Raw genomic sequence first — 19,197 nt, 5'->3', positions numbered from 1 at the left:
AAGTAGCCTAGTGGTTAGTGCGTTGAACTAGTAACCTAAAGGTTGCAGGATCGAATTCCCGATCTGACAAGGTAAAAATAATGCAGTTCTATCCCTGAACAAGGTAGTTAATCCACTGTTCTTAGGCTGTCATTGAAAATTTGAATTTGTTCTTAACTGACTTGCTTAGTTAAATAAAAGTAAAATAGTGTGCCTAGACTATATGTCATATAATTGGATCTATATATCAAATAATATATACCTATATTGTCGACGTTCTTGTGATTTCTTAGATTGATTATTTCATGCATTAGCCCATCTTGCCATCGCTCGTCCATCATTGGATGGTGGTTTCATGAATAATGTAAATATTTTTCCAGACCCGGAAGATGGTATCGACGTATCTCTGTCTGTTTTGGTTGAGTCACCTCGGACCATGCCTTCATTAACCACTGATGCCTTACTGTGTGGTTATAGGCAGAAACCAACTAGAATCATGCAAACTAACAGATAATTCTTGCGACAAACTAAGGCCTTATTTGATTATTTTTATGCTTACAAATGTTTAGATCTTTACATCGGTTTGGCGGTGTAACGAACGATTCGTCAAAATGACGGAGAAAGAAATGGATAGGTTCCAAGTACCCCCAGTAACAGAGACACAGCCCTTGGTAAGTGTAATGTGTTGTAGCGTTTATTGTTACATTTTAGTGTTCAAATTATGTTGCAATTAAGCCTAGAACTACAATGTAAATGCGTGTACGGGTTGGTTTGTCGAACATCCTTTTCATACAAATCACCAGTCGCTGGCTGCTTGCTGGGGTCCCATTCTAGATGACAATGTCAATCAATGAACCCATTCTATATGACAATGTCAATCAATGAACCCATTCTATATGGCAATGTCAATCAATGATCCCATTCTATTTGACAATGTCAATCAATGATTTTATGGAGTCGTCGTTTGCATTGCTTCTGACCGATAACATTTGATTGAATGGACATCGTCTGGCCATCGTTGACATCGATTAGTCTTTAACTAAACTGGTGACGTGTTATTTCTTATGAATTGGGGATGGGGAAGAGCTCGCTTCGATATGTTAACGGTTGCTGCTGGTGGGGTGAATAGCTGTTGTCTCCGGCTGATGCATAGTCCCAGCCAATGATTTATATATACACTAGATGACAGCGATGTTTTGAAGCCACTACGCCTCCATCTTCGCAAAAAATATTCTGGAAGCTTTAGTAATGCATACATAAGTCTACATTTGTTTTTGCCGTTTATTCTATTAGACACCTTAATGCACACCAGTGGCGACCCATCATTCAGGACAGGAGGGGCAGAGCCCCACGTTTTTGTTGCCTGTTTTACATGTTATTTTGGCATTAATACGTGTCACATCAGTTTGCAAACAATGTAAAAAAGTATATATGTCATTGAGTTAGAGGTCTTGGTGGTTCCAAACTTCTTCCATTTAAGAATGATGGAGGCCAATGTGTTCTTGGGGACCTTCAATGCTGCGGAAATGTTTTGGTACCCTTCCCCAGATGTGTGCCTCGACACAATCCTGTCTCGGAGCTCTTCAGATAATTCCTTAAACCTCATGGCTTGGTTTTTGCTCTGACATGCACTGTCAACTGTGGGACCTTATATAGACTGCCGATTACATTGCACTCCACGAGGAGACTGCGTGGCATGCTGACTACCTGTTACGTGAGTGCAGCAAGGAGCCAAGGTAAGTTGCTAGCTAGCATTAAACTTATCTTATAAAAAACAATCAATCTTAACATAATCACTAGTTAACTACACATGGTTGATGATATTACAAGTTTATCTAGCTTGTCCTGCGTTGCATATAATCGATGCGGTGCCTGTTAATTTATCATTGAATCACAGCCTACTTCGCCAAATGGGTGATGATTTAAAAAGCGCATTCGTGAAAAAAGCACTGTCGTTGCACCAATGTGTACCTAACCATAAACATCTTTGCTTTTCTTAACATCAATACACAAGTATATATTTTTAAACCTGCATATTTAGTTAATATTGCCTGTTAACATGAATTTCTTTTAACTAGGGAAATTGTGTCACTTTTCTTGTGTTCAGTGCAAGCAGAGTTAGGGTATGTGCAGCAGTTTGGGTCGCCTGGCTCGTTGCGAACTGTGTGAAGACCATTTCTTACTAACAAAAAAACTAATTAATTTGCCAGAATTGTACATAATAATGACATAACATTGAAGGTTGTGCAATGTAACAGCAATATTTAGACTTAAGGATGCCACCCGTTAGATAAAATACGTAACGGTTCCGTATTTCACTGAAAAAATAAATGTTTTGTTTTAGAAATGATAGTTTCTGGATTTGACCATATTAATGAACTAAGGCTCGTATTTCTGTGTGTTATCATCTTTGGGATAGGGGGCAGCATTTTCACTTTTGGATGAATAGCGTGCCCAGAGTGAACTGCCTACTACTCAGTCCCAGATGCTAATATATGCATTATATTATTAGTATTGGATAGAAAACATTCTGAAGTTTCTAAAACTGTTTGAATGAGGTCTGTGAGTATAACATAACTCATATGGCAGACAAACCCATTGAAGAAATCCAAACAGGAAGTGAGAAATCGATTTTCAAAACAGTGCCTATTGAAATCCCTGTTAGTTATGTGCTTGCACTTCCTAGGGCTTCCACTAGATTTCACCGTCTTTAGATACTGGTTTTAGGATTCTACTATAAAGGAGGGGCTCATAGGAGCTCTTTTAGTGAGTGGTCTGGCAGAGAGCCTCGGTCTCATGACGCGCGGTCACAAGAGTGTTAGCTCCCATTCAGACAATGAAATTCTCCGGTTGGAACCTTTGTTGATGATTAAAGTTAAAAACATCTTAAAGATTGATTGCATACATCATTTGACTTGTTTCTACGACCTGTAACAGAACTTTTGGAGTTTTTGTCTGGAGGAAGTGCTCGTGCCTCATGAAGATGGATTACTGGGTTGAACATGCTAACAACAAGTGGCTAAATGATGGACTTTATGGAACAAATCAGTCATTTATTGTCGAACTGGGATTCCTGGGAGTGCCTTCTGATGATCATCAAAGGTAAGTGAATATTTATAGTGTTTTTGTAACTTATGTTGACGCCAAAATGGCGGCTATTTCTTTGACTGTTTTGGGTTCTGAGCGCCGTTCTCAGATTATTCTTTTTCCGTAAAGTTTTTTAAAAATCTGACACAGCGGTTGCATAGAGGATAAGTCTATCTTTAATTATATGAATAACAATTGCATCTTTTATCAATGTTTATTATGAGTATTTCTGCAAAATCACCGGATGTTTTGGAATCAAAACATTACTGCACATAACGCGCCAATGTAAATTGAGATTTTTGGATATAAATATGCACATTATCGAACAAAACATACATGTATTGTGTAACATGATGTCCTATGAGTTCAAGCCTATCAACTCCCGAGATGAGGCTGGGGTAACCGAGGTGAAATGGCTAGCTAGTTAGCGGGGTGCGCGCTAATAGCGTTTCAAATGTCACTGGCTCTGAGACTTGGAGTGGTTGTTCCCCTTGCTCTGCATGGGTAACACTTTTTTGGGGGTGGCTGTTGTCGATGTGTTCCTGGTTCGAGCCCAGGTAGAGGCGAGGAGAGGGACGGAAGCTATACTGTTACACTGGCAATACTAAAGTGCATATAAAAGAACATCCAATAGTCAAAGGTTAATGAAATACAAATGGTATAGAGGGAAATAGTCCTATAATTCCTGTAATAACTACAACCTAAAACTTCTTACCTGGCAATATTGAAGACTCATGTTAAAAGGAACCATCATATGTTCTCATGTTCTGAGCAAGGAACTTAAACGTTAGCTTTCTTACATGGCACATATTGCACTTTTACTTTCTTCTCCAACACTTTGTTTTTGCATTATTTTTTTAATTAATTAATTAATTTTAACCCTTTTTCTCCCCAATTTCGTGGTATCCAATTGTTTTAGTAGCTACTATCTTGTCTCATCACAACATCTCCCGCTCGGGCTCGGGAGAGACAAAGGTTGAAAGTCATGCGTCCTCCGATACACAACCCGGAAGCCAGCCGCACCAATGTGTCGGAGGAAAAACCGTGCACCTGGCAACCTTGGTTAGCGCTCACTGCGCCCGGCCCGCCACAGGAGTCGCTGGTGCGTGATGAGACAAGGACATACCTACCGGCCAAGCCCTCCCTAACCTGGACGACGCTAGGCTAATCGTGCGTCGCCTCACGGACCTCCCGGTCGCGGCCGGTTACGACAGAGCCTAGGCGCGAACCCAGAGTCTCTGCCCTTAACCACTGCGCCACCCGGGAGGCCCTGTTTTTGCATTATTTAAACCAAATTGAACCAGTTTCATTATTTATTTGAGGCTAAATTGATTTTATTGATGTATTATATCAAGTTAAAATAAGTGTTCATTCAGTATTGTTGTAATTGTCATTATTACAAATTAATTTTAAATAATAAATAATCTGTATCGGCGTTGAAAAATCATAATCGGTCGACCTCTAGTCTCTTGTCATAGACTACCCTGAATCTTTTAGTAAGTGGGGCAGCGTAGCCTAGTGGTTAGAGTGTTGGACTAGTAACCGGAAGGTTGCGAGTTCAAACCCCCGAGCTGACAAGGTACGTCCTTGTCTCTGTCGTTCTGCCCCTGAACAGGCAGTTAACCCACTGTTCCCAGGCCGTCATTGAAAATAAGAATATGTTCTTAACTGACTTGCCTGGTTAAATAAAGGTAAAAAAAAAAAAAAATCCTTAGATGGAAGCCCTTTATATCCCTAACAATTTTTTTGTTGGAGCTCAAAATCTCCAAGTTACTATTCCGATCATTTATGAACCCCTCGACCAAGCGTGTGATTGATTCCAAGTTTATACGCAGGCATTTTCATAGTTTTGAGTCACGCCTTTGGCTTTCAACACCACGTGATTGTCTTTAGTCCTAAAATCATAGCTTTTGGGACCACAGGTGCACCATTCAGTGATATGATCACCATCTTAGAGTTCACTCGTTAAACCACCCAGATAGTTGATAAGTGGGGGGTTCCAATCACCCTGTTTGCTTACATAGACCACAGAGTCTGTTTCATGGTACAGAACCCACCTCTGAAACTGCTCCATGTACAGTTCAAGTCGGCCATAGGCCGTGGAAAATGCTTCAAGAAACACATTTACATTACCCGGAGGTAGAACCCACTTCTTGTTACATCTCCATTGCACCAGGGCAATGTCTTGACTCAAGAATGAAAATGTGAAATTTTTTATTGGTCCGAAAAAACAAAATTCCAACAATCCTTCGGGGTCTTTAATGATTGACGTTGTTAGCATATTGCATCTCTGTGAAAGCTTCCCCCAAAGAGATTTTAAGTACAATTTCGACACATTTCTTTTGGTTTTGTTGACCTCTATTCTGTCATGGTCAAGAAGTATGCCTTCTCTGTCGTGATAGTCTTGAATGTACTTGTCTTTGCTCTCTTGATCTGTGACCGATGCAGGATAGCCTGAAGCCATTTGCTTGCATCTCAAGAAGGTCTTGATGTACTCTTTAAAAAGTGTGTCTGATTTCCTGGAAAAGTTCCACACTTCAAAGATTTTGGCCACACTATACCCCATCTCTAGAGCCTTAGATCAAGAAAGAGCCTTGACAGTTGAATTCTCTGAGTGATCACAAGGGTTTTCCTGGTTGTTGTTTTCACTGCAGGTGCGACAAAGGGGAAAGAAAAGTTTTCCTTGAGGTCCCTTGTAAGGCAACACTGGTATTAACAAACCCCTAGGAGGGTAGACCGTTGCTTTGATCAGACCAAAATAGATTTGGGGTAAGTCAGTCGCGGTGAATAATTTCAGGATTCCCCATAGGATAGCATGAGGAACTCATTACATGAGGATAAAGTGATGTAAAATCTACATATCCTATTGTCTCGTCGGGTTGCGCTTACATACCTCAATGTCAAAGCATTGGTACAGCCTCCATACAAGGCCTGTCGTGGTTCCAAGGGTTCTGGTGTGTCATAGCTGGAAAGGAAGGCTCGAACATGAGGATCAGAATTTTTGAGTGCGATCCATTCATGCGTACATCACATTAACTTTTAACCCGTAAGTAGCCTGTAAAGATTCCAATTTGTCTTGAAACTCTTGGTTCATTTCCCCAAAAGTATTTTGGGTTAGGACACACGTCCTTGGGCACAAAGCAAGATTTACAACCATGGAAGAAACAACCGTTGTACTCAAACACGGTCTCAACACTGTCAATCTGTGTGTATCCATCTACATGATAAGGCCCAAACACCTTCTCACCCCTATTCAAAGCATGTTGAATAAAAATGTCTTTATCCTGGGCCAGGTACTCCAACCATTGAATGGACCCACTAGAGTATGACTTGAATTGGTGTCGGTAGTTGTCAGGCGAGGGGATAGCTATAGAGGCTGTAGGTAGAAAGTGTGTACTATAGGTTTTCATGCATGCCGATGCAATAGTTGTACAACTACAGGGGTCTCGTACCACGTCAGGAATCTCTCTAGCTCTTTGGGAGACATTTGATCACACACGTACATTTCGGGGCTGGGATAAGATCCGATATAATGTAGATTCTCCTCAGATGTGAAGAAGTGGGGGAACCAGCCTTTCACAGAGTTTTCAAAACTCAAGGCCTCTGGCATTTGAGCCAATCTCATGGATAAGAAGCTTAAACTGTCAATGTATCTCTGGTTGAAGGCGGGGTCTACAAAACACAATATTTTACTACCTTGAGCTATGACACTGGGTGCAACGCCTTGCTGTATCAAGGGGTTCAAAAGAAGGTAGGAGTCATAGGCTCTAGAATTGTGCGCTATAAACGTGAAGTTTCTGTACTGGGGTTTTCTAAAGTGTTTTAGAAAGAGGAGTGCACAATTGGGCCCCTCTGCCGACCACTTATCACCCTCAAAATCATAGAAAACATATTTCTCTGAATGTTAATCTTCAGCCAAGGGCTGAATATAACACTTGTGTGGCACCTCTTGAACTACTTCAGCGTCTGCTTTTCAAAGGCAGCATTTGCAATTTTGGATGAAAAGCGTGCCCAAATTAAACTGCCTTCTTCTCAGGCCCAGAAGCTAGGATATGCATATAATTGGTGGATTTAGATAGAAAACACTCTAAAGGTTCTAAAACTGTTAAATTAATGTATGTGAGTATAACAGAACTGATTTGGCAGGTGAAAACCTGAGAAAAATCCATTCAGGCAGTATAATTTTTTTTGTAGTTTTCTATTCAATGCCATTACAGTATCTATTGACTTAGATCTCAAATTGCAGTTCATATGCCTTCCACTAGATGTCAACAGTCTTAAGAAATTGTTTCAGGCTTGTATTCTGAAAAATGAGGGAGTAAGAGCAGTCTGAACTTATTGTGGGAAGCTTGTGGAAGGCAACCTGAAAGTTTTGACCCAAGTTAAACATTTTATAGCCAATGCTACCAAATACTAATTGAGTGTATGTTCTGACCCACTGGGAATGTGATGAAAGAAATAAAAGCTGAAATAAATAATTCTCTACTATTATTGACATTTCACATTCGTAACTGACCTAAGACAGGGAATTTTTACTAGGATTAAATGTCAGGAATTGTGATCAACTGAGTTTAAATGTAAATGTTTAAATGTATTTGGCGAAGGTGTATGTATACTTCCAACTTCAACTGTATATATATATATATTTATATTGTTTTCAGCAATAGTAGCAGTACCTATTCAATTTATGAGAAGGTGTTACAGCGGATCACACACCACGTCTGCATATCGACATGCCGAAGTTCTTCAACTAAAGGTCAGACCTCCACGGATGTTTGACTTCTTTTACTGTTGAACAGTAGTGGACAGATGAGCCATTGCCGATGCTGCTGCCGGAGGCCCGACCGCTGCGAGCTGCTAACGGTGTGCCACCCAAGAAACTCTGGCGGACCAGCAGGTCATTGTTAGCTGGGACATAACATCAATTATTTTATGGTACATTTTGCTTTTTTGTTTTTACACTTACTGATAATTTCAAAATAATATTTCAATTCTATCTTTTAAACAGTGTGAAGATGGGTTTGGTCTCTGCCCACTTCATTTTATGGATAAAGGATCTGCCATTAAAAATAAACAAATTAACAATAAAAGTTCATTCAGGGTCCATATCATTTTGATCAAAATAAAACATAATATCACAGTCTTTCATAGTAACTTTAACTTTAATAGTAGTTCCTTTTCAAATAAAATCTTCTAACCCATTCCAAATTCTTCTGATTTAAGAACAGTCCCAAAATAAATGGTCAAGAGTCACAACCACAAAACACATATTTGTTATCTATAGCTATTTTGAATCTGTGTATAATAAACGTCTTTAACCTCTTGCTTCTACTCGGGACGCTTGCGTCCCAACTAGAGCTCTGGAAATGCAAATGCACTATGCTAAATGCTAATAGTATTAGTTAAAACTCAAAAGTTCATTAAAATACACATGCAGGGTATCGAATTAAAGCTACACTCGTTGTGAATCCAGGCAACAAGTCAGATTTTTAAAATGCTTTTCGGCGAAAGCATGAGAAGCTATTATCTGATAGCATGTAACACCCCAAAAGACCCGCAGGGGACGTAAACAAAATAATTAGCATTTCGGCGTTACACAAACCGCACAATAAAATAGAAAACATTCATTACCTTTCACCATCTTCTTTGTTGGCACTCCTAGATGTCCCATAAACACTATTTGGGTCTGGAAAAATGTCCGGCTAGAAACTCAACGAAAATATCCGGTCCTAGACCTGAGGAGATACGGTGCCCTGCATGTGTTTGACCAAGAAAAAACTCGAAGGGAAATGACAAGACTCTAGACACCGTGTGGAAGCTGTAGGTACTGCAACCTCAGTCAATTAATTGTGGTTCACCTTTATCAATGGGTTCAAGTAGCGCATGGATATATTTTCCCATTTTCAGTGATCAGTTTTTCCTGTGCTTTTCGATGTAAATGCCGTTCTGGTAAAGCCACAGCAGTGATTTAACCAGTTTTATAAACGTCTGAGTGTTTTCTATCCACACAGACTAAGCAAATGCATATACTATATTCCTGGCATGAGTAGCAGGGCGCTGAAATGTTGCGCGATTTTTAACAGAATGTTAAAAAAAGTAGAGGGTCGACTTAAGAGGTTAAAGGTGTGCTTGACTGCTGTTGTTATTGCAGAACGCTCTGATCAACCCTTAAAGAAATGGGTTTGGCTAAAGCTTAAGAGGGTGTGAACAATGCTAAATGGGTGTAGACAAAGAAGGGCTCTCCAGAAGTAGTACCAAAACATTCAAAGGCCATTTTCTCAAAAGTTTATCAACTTTCAAAGCAAAATTACTTTCCCATTGTTCCTCAACTGTAGTGTTTGATATACCATTTTGTATCTCTGAGTCTCTACTTTTATCCAATGTATAAAAAAAGCCACAATTTTACATTTTGCTACTTAAGACCGATTTGAGCCGGTCGGTCACACATACCCATCAGCAACCACAGCTAATGAAATCACTGTAACCCTTAACAGAAAGTTGCAGTCTGTTCTGAAGTGGGTGGCCAATAATAAACAGGTCCTGAAGATCTCTAAAACTAAGAGCATTTGTATTTGGTACAAATCATTCCCTAAATTCTAGACCTCAGCTGAATCTGGTAATGAATGTTGTGGCTGTTCAAATCAAATTTATTTATATAGCCCTTCGTACATCAGCTGATATCTCAAAGTGCTGTACAGAAACCCAGCCTAAAACCCCAAACAGCAAACAATGCAGGTGTAAAAGCACGGTGGCTAGGAAAAACTCCCTAGAAAGGCCAAAACCTAGGAAGAAACCTAGAGAGGAACCAGGCTATGTGGGGTGGCCAGTCCTCTTCTGGCTGTGCCGGGTAGAGATTATAACAGAACATGACCAAGATGTTCAAATGTTCATAAATGACCAGCATGGTCGAATAATAATAAGGCAGAACAGTTGAAACTGGAGCAGCAGCACAGTCAGGTGGACTGGGGACAGCAAGGAGTCATCATGTCAGGTAGTCCTGGGGCACGGTCCTAGGGCTCAGGACCTCCGAGAGAGAGAAAGAAAGAGAGAACAAGTTGATGAGATTAAATTACTTGCTGTTACCTTACATTGTAAACTGTCATGTCAAAACATATAGATTCAATGGTTGTAAAGATGGGGAGAGGTCTGTCTGTAATAAAGAGATGCTCTGCTTTTTTGATACAACTCTCCAAAAAGCAAGTCCTGCAGGCTCTAGTTTAGTCCTATCTTGATTACTGTCCAGTTTTGTGGTTGAGTGCGGCAAGGAAAAGCCTAGTTAAGCTGCAGCTGGCCCAGAACAGAGCGGCACGTCTTGCTCTTCATTGTAACCAGAGGGCTGATATAAATGCTACACATGCCAGTCTCTCTTTGCAACAACGCAGCCAGCTATTTGTCGTCCTTAACGTAGGAGACACTGCTAGCTAGCCAACAGCTAGCCAACGTCTACCGATTAGAACTCAACAACCCGGTCGCATTCCGCCTCGCTCCACAGGTAGTATCACATTTTCATTTCATTTCATTACAGTACAACGGTTTGATTTGTTTGATCGTAGCTAGCTACATAGCTAGCTACATAGCCGTCTCTGTATCAAAGATAATTGTGTAGTCTAGAGCGATTTTCTAGGTTACCTAGCCAGCTATTGTCGTTCTTTTAACGCAACGTAACGTAACGTAATCAACACTGCTAGCCCCCGAATCAACAACGCAGCCACTGCCAGCTAGCCTACAAAGTCAACAACGCAGCCACTGCCAGCTAGCCTACTTCAGCAGTACTGTATCATTTTTTCCCGCTCAGCCCAGTCAAAACTGTTCGCTGCTCTGGCCCCCCAATTGTGGAACAAACTCCCTCACGACGCCAGGACAGCGGAGTCAATCACCACCTTCCGGAGACACCTGAAACCCCACCTCTTTAAGGAATACCTAGGATAGGATAAAGTAATCCTTCTCACCCCCCTTAAAAGATTTAGATGCACTATTGTAAAGTGGCTGTTCCACTGGATGTCATAAGGTGAATGCACCAATTTGTAAGTCGCTCTGGATAAGAGCGTCTGCTAAATGACTTAAATGTAAATGAGAGGATGCAGCGTTTTTATCAGGCTGCCTTGCAGGCCTCGCCCATGTGGGTTCTCCACTCCGGCCTACTTTAGCTGGCTGTAACAGGGCTAGGCTTTTGGTGAACATAATGCAGGGCTCTGTCAGTGGTGTAGGCCGACCAGTCAGCCAACCAGACCCTCAACCACCCAGCAGTTCTTGTCTGTGTCCCAAGTGGCACCCTATTCCCTTTATCGTGCACTACTCAAATGTAATGAACTTTTTTAGAGAATAGGGTGCCATTTGGGACGCTCTTCCCTCTCTCTTACCACTGGAGCTCCAAAAGGAATACCTTCTGTTCTGTCACAGACCCCCGGGTGCCGTCACTCACAGAAAGCCACACTGGCCTACTCCCAGCTCAGCCTCGCCAGTAGAGTGCTCTGGCAGTGGCAACTGACCTAGCAGAGTCACAGGCAGGCACATATACACGTACACACACTGAACAGTGGCCTGTGTCACCGGCTTTCACCTCACGTGAGCAGAGCCTAACCTGAACAGTAAAATATAACCCCCCCCTATTTCCACCTGTTGTTATGCTGCAATGGTTTGCCTGTTTTGGAAGCTGATTTGTGCCGTAGGGGTCAAATGTAAAACAACCACAGCAAATCTTGAAATGTGAACACATCTAATAGAAAATGTCCTTATCAAACATGGGAAAAGTATCATCTGTTTTTGTTCTGCAGCAGGACCCAGCAGCATCCGACACCTCTGAGGTCGACTCTGACACTAGAGAAGGTGAGACAGTGGCCATGAACTACAAGCCCTCCCCACTGCAAGTGAAAATAGGTGAGCCTTATTATAGCATCTCCACCAGACACACACACACACACACCTCTCCACTCCTCGTTCCTTACATATGTACAGCATCACAGCATCACTGTGCCTGTGTTTACTAACACATGGTGACCTTCACTAAGACCATCTGTCTATCCATTTTTAAATCATTCAGTCTGTCAGTCAATATACAGTTTAACAACATACAACCACCAGCTGTAGCATTTGAGTGAATTCATAAATTGAAAAACGTCTTCATTGCCAGAATCTCACAGTATCCCTTTTAATTAGTTCATTAAGTAATTCTCTCAGTCAGTAGTTCATCTATTATTTTGCAACAACGCTGTGTTCTGTGAGTGAGCACAATACATATTTCTGATGGGTGTATACAAAAGTGGGATTGAACCTTCACGGTTTTGATATTGCTTTTCTTCCTATTAGGCCACATGCAGCACTTCATGCATGAACCATGTAGAAAGGCAGGTTCTGCCAGATGCACTGAAGTGATGCAATTCTTCTTTGCCATGAACTGTATTTCTGGAACATTATTCCTTTACCACGTTGTGTGGAATGTTTCGGCATAGAGCTACTGACTGATATTGTCATAGTTGAATATGAATATCTGGGCTGTTTCCTCCATGAATAAAGTTTTAGTGTATTTATCTTCCTGAGCATTGCTATGGTTGTTTGGGGTTTATTGGCCAAAGCCAATACCCAGATTCTGCTGGAGCTACATAAAGATCCTCTTTGATTGACAGTCTAGCAGTGGCAGGCTGAATTTACTCACTGTATTCTGGGGCAACAACTTTGAAAGAGCAATGAGGTGACAACTTCCAATCCCATAACCATATCTCCCTCCCTCTGTCTCTCCTGCACTCAGTTGGTCAGCAGCACTGTGCTTCAGAGATTAAGTAAATAAAGTGTCAGGTTTATGGTAATTGGGCTTTGCATCACAATCATCTCTTGGCAGCTTGGTTATTCTTTACTGCACTGCAGGGGAATTCCAATCACACATTCCACAGTGTGGAAGTCATATAGAGGTCAAGCCCAAAGTTTACAATAACTACTGACATGCCCCTCCAGTAGGGCTAGGCTTATATGAGGTATCAATGACCACAGTGTTCTGTGTCAGCACAACCAGTGTGGCAGTGCAGTTGCCTACTTATATTGATTTGAGTCATTTTCAGGTAGAAGGTAGTGATAGACCTGAATGTTAACAAATAAATTATAGACCAACTAAAGCAGGAATGGGCAACTTATTTAATTGTTTTACTCAGTCGATGACTAACTGTTGCAAATTAGAATTTGGTTGTGCGTCAGCAGTTTTTCTCATGTTATGTGAGTCACTGACAGCCACTCAATTATCCCATGTCAGCTTAACAATTTTAGTTTGGTAAGTTAGTCTAGCAGACAGCTGTCTAAATTTAGTAATCATAGCCGAATTACCATCCGAGGGGCCCCCATTGATTTTGTTAGCCAGTCTCAAAATGTGTATAATTGTAGGAAATTTGCTGTAAAACAGTTAATTTTGCTCTCCCCATCGGAAAATTAATAGAATTGCATGAATTGCAGACCCGTGAGCAACTACGGCCCCTCATGATGAGTTCAGATTTTTTGTGGCCCCCACCCCCATCAAAGTTGCCCATCCCTGCACTACATGAATAAAAGCAGATGAACAAGCAAATAAATTGAATAAATTGTGGAAAAGGGTAGTAGTATTTCACCTGATACAGATCGAAAAAGGGGGATGGGGTTGACAGTCATCGTTTTACGTCAGATAGCAAAACGATTCGGTCTGCACTGAAACAGGAGGCTTTGAGTTGAGTACTGTGTGTTGAGCAGGAAGGACTCCCCGGATGACAATGGGGTGACAGTTTCATTCATATATATGATGGAATCTCCTGTGATTGGCAGAGAAACAGAGAGAGCTGGCCAGGAAGGGATCAGTAAAGAATAGCCCCGTCAACCACCAACCAAAGAAGAACAACGTCATGGCCAGAACACGGTAACAATAAAGATCACACTATTGGTTTCCTGTGCTTTTAACATGCTCTTTTTATTATTTGTCCCGACGTCATTTCACGGCAGCTTGGTGCTTGGTTGACTTCTTTTGTAACATTTTGTACAGTCCCTTCAATTTGAAATTCTATAACAAGTTAGAGAAAGGTTTGTCTGTAAACTCGTATGCAGAGAAAGAACAGCCATTCAAAGAATTTCTACACCAACCCTGCAAGGGGACAGCCAACCAGTGTTTATGATAACACTTAACATTTAAAACATAAACCATTAATATTTCAAACAGGGACTTTAGAAATGGTATCCTTGTGTATTGTGAATGATACATTCAGACTCACTTTAGTTGAAAAACCTTGGGCCTGGTTCAGTCAAACCCACTAACAGGGGCCCATTCCCTTTGTCTGTAAATCCTAGTCCCTGGGTGGATTATCAGATATGGTAGAGCAGCTCCCTCTAAACCCAGAGCCCCAGTTTATAGGCAGCAGCCACATTATTCTGAAGGCCAGAGATTACCCCAAAGGGCACTAACCAGGCTAGGAGAGTGCTAACCCTCGCTGTGGCTGACTAGGACAGTTGCTGCTGCTGATGTTGAGGCTGGTTCATGGTATTTATAATATCACAGTTTTGTCCCAGATTTAGCCACGTGTCTATTGTATTCAAGAGATCAGAAGAGGAAACCAGAATATCATCATTTTGGCGCCACAGTAACTGGAATTTAGCTAAGATTTGACTTTGAGGAGTACCCCCATTTATCTTCTGCTAAATTTGATTACAGGGTTGGTGGCTCTCACCTCCTCTTCACACACCTCCTATGTTTTATGCTTCTAATCTCCAAGACTTTCTTCTCTCATCTTCTTTAGTTTGGTGGTGCCAAACAAAGGCTACTCCTCTTTAGACCAGACCAGCCCGGATGAGAAGCCCCTGGTAACACTGGACACAGACAGGTAACAGTGAATGTAATGTTAAACAAGGCGAGAAAAAGAATCCTTATTGAAACAAATCTCACATCTTGCTAATGTCTTGGGCTACTTTCTCTAAAACTCGCGTCCAACAGCCCTGTTCCAGAGGTCCACTGTGAGCCTTCAGCCTTTTAAAGCGCTGTCACAATGCATGGGGAACTACTTTCCTGAATTCCATACAGCCTGAAAGAGTAGCCCCTGCCAGAAAAAAGAGTGACACGACTCGAGAAACGTTTGCAGTTACAGCTCTGCTCCGAGCCTCTCTCTTAGCAGGCAGAGGCATTCCCAAATGAGGGGAAATCTTCTCCCAGTGTGCCGGATTAAAGGGCTTGTGATTTGTACCGCCGGGAAAAGAGGCTCAGGGTCCTCCCTCCTACTGTGCTCCCTGCACAGTGTAGTAGTGTGTGAGACAGAAGGTTTGTGTCCCAAATGGCACCCTATTCCTTTAATAGTGCATTACTTTTGATTAGGGCCTGTGTCAAAAGTAGTGCACTATAAAGGGAATAGGATGCCATTTGGGACGCACTCATGGGTCCCCCACCCTGTGTTGTTGTTGTTTTCCATCATGTTCTCAGCCGATGGGATCTCCTTTACTGATCCCAGCTTTCTGGCACCCATCCAAATGATAATGTAATGTTCACTCTCTCACTCTCACTCTCACACACACACACACACACACACACACACACACACACACACAGAGAGAGACACCTGTTTGTCTCCCTTATTCCAGCTATGCATGCACACTCACTCCCTCAGTTATTCTCTTTCTGTTGTTCTCTCTTTGTCTCTCTTACACACACTCACACTCAATTTCACTCTCATTGTTGTTCTCGGTCTCCTCTCTCACACACGCTTTTGTATTATGTTATGTGCCCTTACTCGAACGCACACTAAGAAACACGTAAACACATGCTTTAATACATGAAAGTGCATACAGTACGTGTTTGTGTTGAGGTTGTTGTCTTGAGTTTGGCCGTGTCTGATAGAGTTCAGCGTCATTAAGAATGCTGATCCTGACTCATTACTGGAGTCAGGATCAGAAGAAGGTTTCAGATTGTCTCTGCTGGTTGTCTCTGCTAGAATAAATTTAATCCTTCTGAAATGTCAGTCTTTGTGGTACCTTATTATCTACTAGGGAGATGCCTGGAGATATAAAATAAAATAACATAGCACTGCATTTTGATTTTCATAAATCTTTCTGGGAGAGTATACCCTGAAACACTGAACACTCAACAATTTCGAAAGTATCCGTCATTGTAAATAATAATTTGTTCATTAACTGACTTGCCTAGTTAAATAAAGAATAAATAAATAAATGTATCCCAAAATGAGTTGAGACTTCTTCTCTTTTTGTCTAGAAATTAAGCACCATAGTACAATATTGTACTATTTACGGATGTTTGACTTCTTTTACTGTTGCTATCAATCTTGTTTCTGTTGCCCCCTGGTGTTAGGGAGGTCCAGGAACCTTATTATTAATCTTTTCTTGTTTCAGTGATGATGACTTTGACATGTCCAGATACTCTTCGTCTGGATACTCCTCCGCCGAGGTGAGATGTCTGAGGGACCAGGTATCTATGCACTACATACAGCTAATTTCACCTTAACCCTGTTATAAGCTGTCATAGGCACTACATAACCTGTCATGACACGGTCCTGCTTATGTTAATTCCCATGGCCTTTATCCTGTAACCTGAATCTCATCTCTGACCACCATTCACTTTAGTCAATTTATAACTAAGGAGTTTCTATCAGTCATGATTTATCCATACATTACAATCAGCACTTGCTGACATCAATAATGCTTCATCACCATTTATTTCTATTCATATATTCGTCTATATGTGTCTGTCTATAGATGTGTTTTAGTTGTCATTTTCTCCTTATTGTCTCACTACAGTTTAATCATTTGACACCATTACTTGGTGTTAGGTGTACGACTGACTATACAACGACTAGCACTAGCACGACCCATAGCAATTTTATAGTTCCGTGTGTTGTACCTAAAACAAGTAAGATTTCAACTCAATAATGAGATGTGTGGTTCTTATTACTATGATTGTGAAATGATTATGTTTTTTTCCTCTGTCCCCTGCAGCAGATCAACCAGGATCTCAACATCCAGCTTCTGAAGGACGGTTACCGGCTCGACGAAATCCCTGACTATGAAGATCTGGATCTGATCCCGCCCAAATCAGTCAACCCCACCTGCATATGCTGCCAAGCCACCACCTCCTCAGCCTGCCTGATCCAATTGCCCCTCCCACAATATACGCCATGACTCCACCCTCTGCAGTGAGCTCACCTCACCACTGGGGCGGCGACAGGGAGAAAGAATGCAATAATCGGAGGGAGAGAAAAAAACAGAAGAATAGGTCTATTGGGATTAGTGTGGATATGAAAAGGGTGAAAATGCACAAAATATGTACTCCTATGGTAGGACATGTGCGTACATTTGTTTGTTATGTTCCAGTGAGGTACTAGGTTTTTTTGTCTGAGTAGTATTCTTGGAATAAAACACAAGGACAAAAGGACTCAAGAATGCAGTGTTTCCAAGATTGCCTGTTGTGGAATAGATCTTCGCCTTTGCATGTCCTCCTGAAAGTCTTTGTTTCTGTTACGGTATGTATGGAGGGATTAACAGCCAATGCACTGTGAGCATGGGAAAATAACAAACATTTGATTGAACAGAATGAATAGTTGTCTAAGTGTGTATCATGTCCAAAATTAAACAACTTCAGCATTACAACATTTAAAAGATTTAAGGAAATACAGCTACATACATAAACACCATGAAATCACAAATGTCTGGCAAGGTAGGCCACCAGCTCACAGAACGGGACCGCCAAGTGCTGAAGCACGTAGCTCATAAAAATCATCTGACCTTGGTTGCAACACACAACTACCATGTTCCAAACTGCCTCTAGAAGCAACATCAGCACAATAACTGTTTGTCGGGAGCTTCATGAAATAGGTTTCCATGGCCTCACACATGCCTAAAATCACCATGCGCAATGCCAAGTGTCGTCTGGAGTGGTGTTAAGCTCGCCGCCATTGGACTCTGGAGCAGTGGAAATGCGTTCTCTGGAGCGATGAATCACGCTTCACCATCTGGCAGTCCGACGGACAAATCTAGGTGTGGCGGATGCCAGGAGAAAGCTACCTGCCCGAATGCATAGTGCCAACTGTAAAGTTTGTTGGGAGAGGAATAATGGTCTGTGGCTGTTTTTTCCATGGTTTGTGCTAGGCCCCTTAGTTCCAGCGAATGAAAATCTTAACACTACAACATACAATGACATTCTAGACGATTCTGTGCTTCCAACTTTGTGGTAACAGTTTGGGGAAGGCCCTTTCCAGGGCTCAGTGCACAAAGCAAGGTCCATACAGAAATGGTTTGTCGAGATTGGTGTGGAAGAAATTGACTTGCCTGCACAGAGCCCTGACCTCAACCCCATCGAACACCTTTGGGATGAATTGGAACACCGACTGCGAGTCAGGCCTAATCGCCCTACATTAGTGCCCGACCTCACTAATGCTCTTGTGGCTGAATGGAAGCAAGTCCCTGCAGCAATGTTCCAACATCTAGTGGAAAGCCTTCACAGGAGAGTGGAGGCTGTTATAGCAGCAAAGGGGGGACCAACTCCATATTAATGGCCATTATTTTGGGATGAGATGTTCGACTAGTGGGTGTCCACATACGTTTGACCATGTACTTTTGACCATGTATATATTTTAGGTTTCCAATTCCAAGGACCTCATTAGTTGAAATGCAAAGTAGTTTTGATTTGAGGGGATTTGCAGTTATCTTACTTCTATCCTCTTTCATTCTTTCCCTGTTGTTGTGAGACGTGTTTAATCCCCTAGAGTTGATATCCGCACCCCTGCAGAAATATAATTAACATAATTAAAAAATCGACATCAAAATCTCTGTTTTACATGAAGGTGAGGTGTGTCACATACAGAGACATCAGAATAACTATTCTTATCTACGACTTTGGTATATGACTTGTTTGTGCTGTCTTGCACATTGTTTGGCATGACAATGACCGTAGGAGTTGGCAAGACGGCACAAACTTATCTGGGACCACGCTAGTGAAGCCAGCGTGTATTTAGTGTCATTCTACTAATGTCGAAATGAAAATGATTTTTTCTTATTTAGTGGATATTTCGTTGAATCTTAAAAGGTTTCAGTTACCGCTCAAAAATCATTGTGTATTATTTCTTCCTGCTTCTACTTGTACTTATTGTTAATTTCAGTTCATGCTGTCTTCACTTGTCTACTATTGTA

At 41.5% G+C, this 19,197-nt stretch overlaps 1 protein-coding gene across 3 annotated transcripts; it reads left to right on the top strand.

Moving 5' to 3' along the window:
* Positions 1-367: 367 nt before the first annotated feature.
* LOC115141614 (protein FAM219A-like) lies at positions 368-17,443 on the top strand. 3 transcript variants are annotated; one of them, XM_029680669.2, is made up of 7 exons: positions 368-650; positions 7,866-8,001; positions 11,841-11,943; positions 13,846-13,936; positions 14,808-14,891; positions 16,405-16,480; positions 17,008-17,443. In XM_029680669.2, exons 2-7 carry the CDS (start codon positions 7,999-8,001, stop codon positions 17,188-17,190), a joined length of 540 nt encoding a protein of 179 aa, XP_029536529.1. In that variant the 5' UTR covers positions 368-650; positions 7,866-7,998; the 3' UTR covers positions 17,191-17,443. The 3 variants fall into 3 exon arrangements, with proteins under 3 accessions (XP_029536529.1, XP_029536520.1, XP_029536511.1); XM_029680660.2 differs by lacking the exon at positions 7,866-8,001 and having other exon boundaries at positions 16,405-16,459; XM_029680651.2 differs by lacking the exon at positions 7,866-8,001.
* The last annotated feature ends 1,754 nt before the right edge of the window (positions 17,444-19,197 follow it).

This window comes from Oncorhynchus nerka, linkage group LG2, assembly GCF_034236695.1.
Source record: "Oncorhynchus nerka isolate Pitt River linkage group LG2, Oner_Uvic_2.0, whole genome shotgun sequence".
Lineage (NCBI taxonomy): Eukaryota > Metazoa > Chordata > Actinopteri > Salmoniformes > Salmonidae > Oncorhynchus > Oncorhynchus nerka.
The sequence above is the reverse complement of the archived record's forward strand: the minus strand, read 5'-3'. Positions and strand labels throughout refer to the sequence as shown.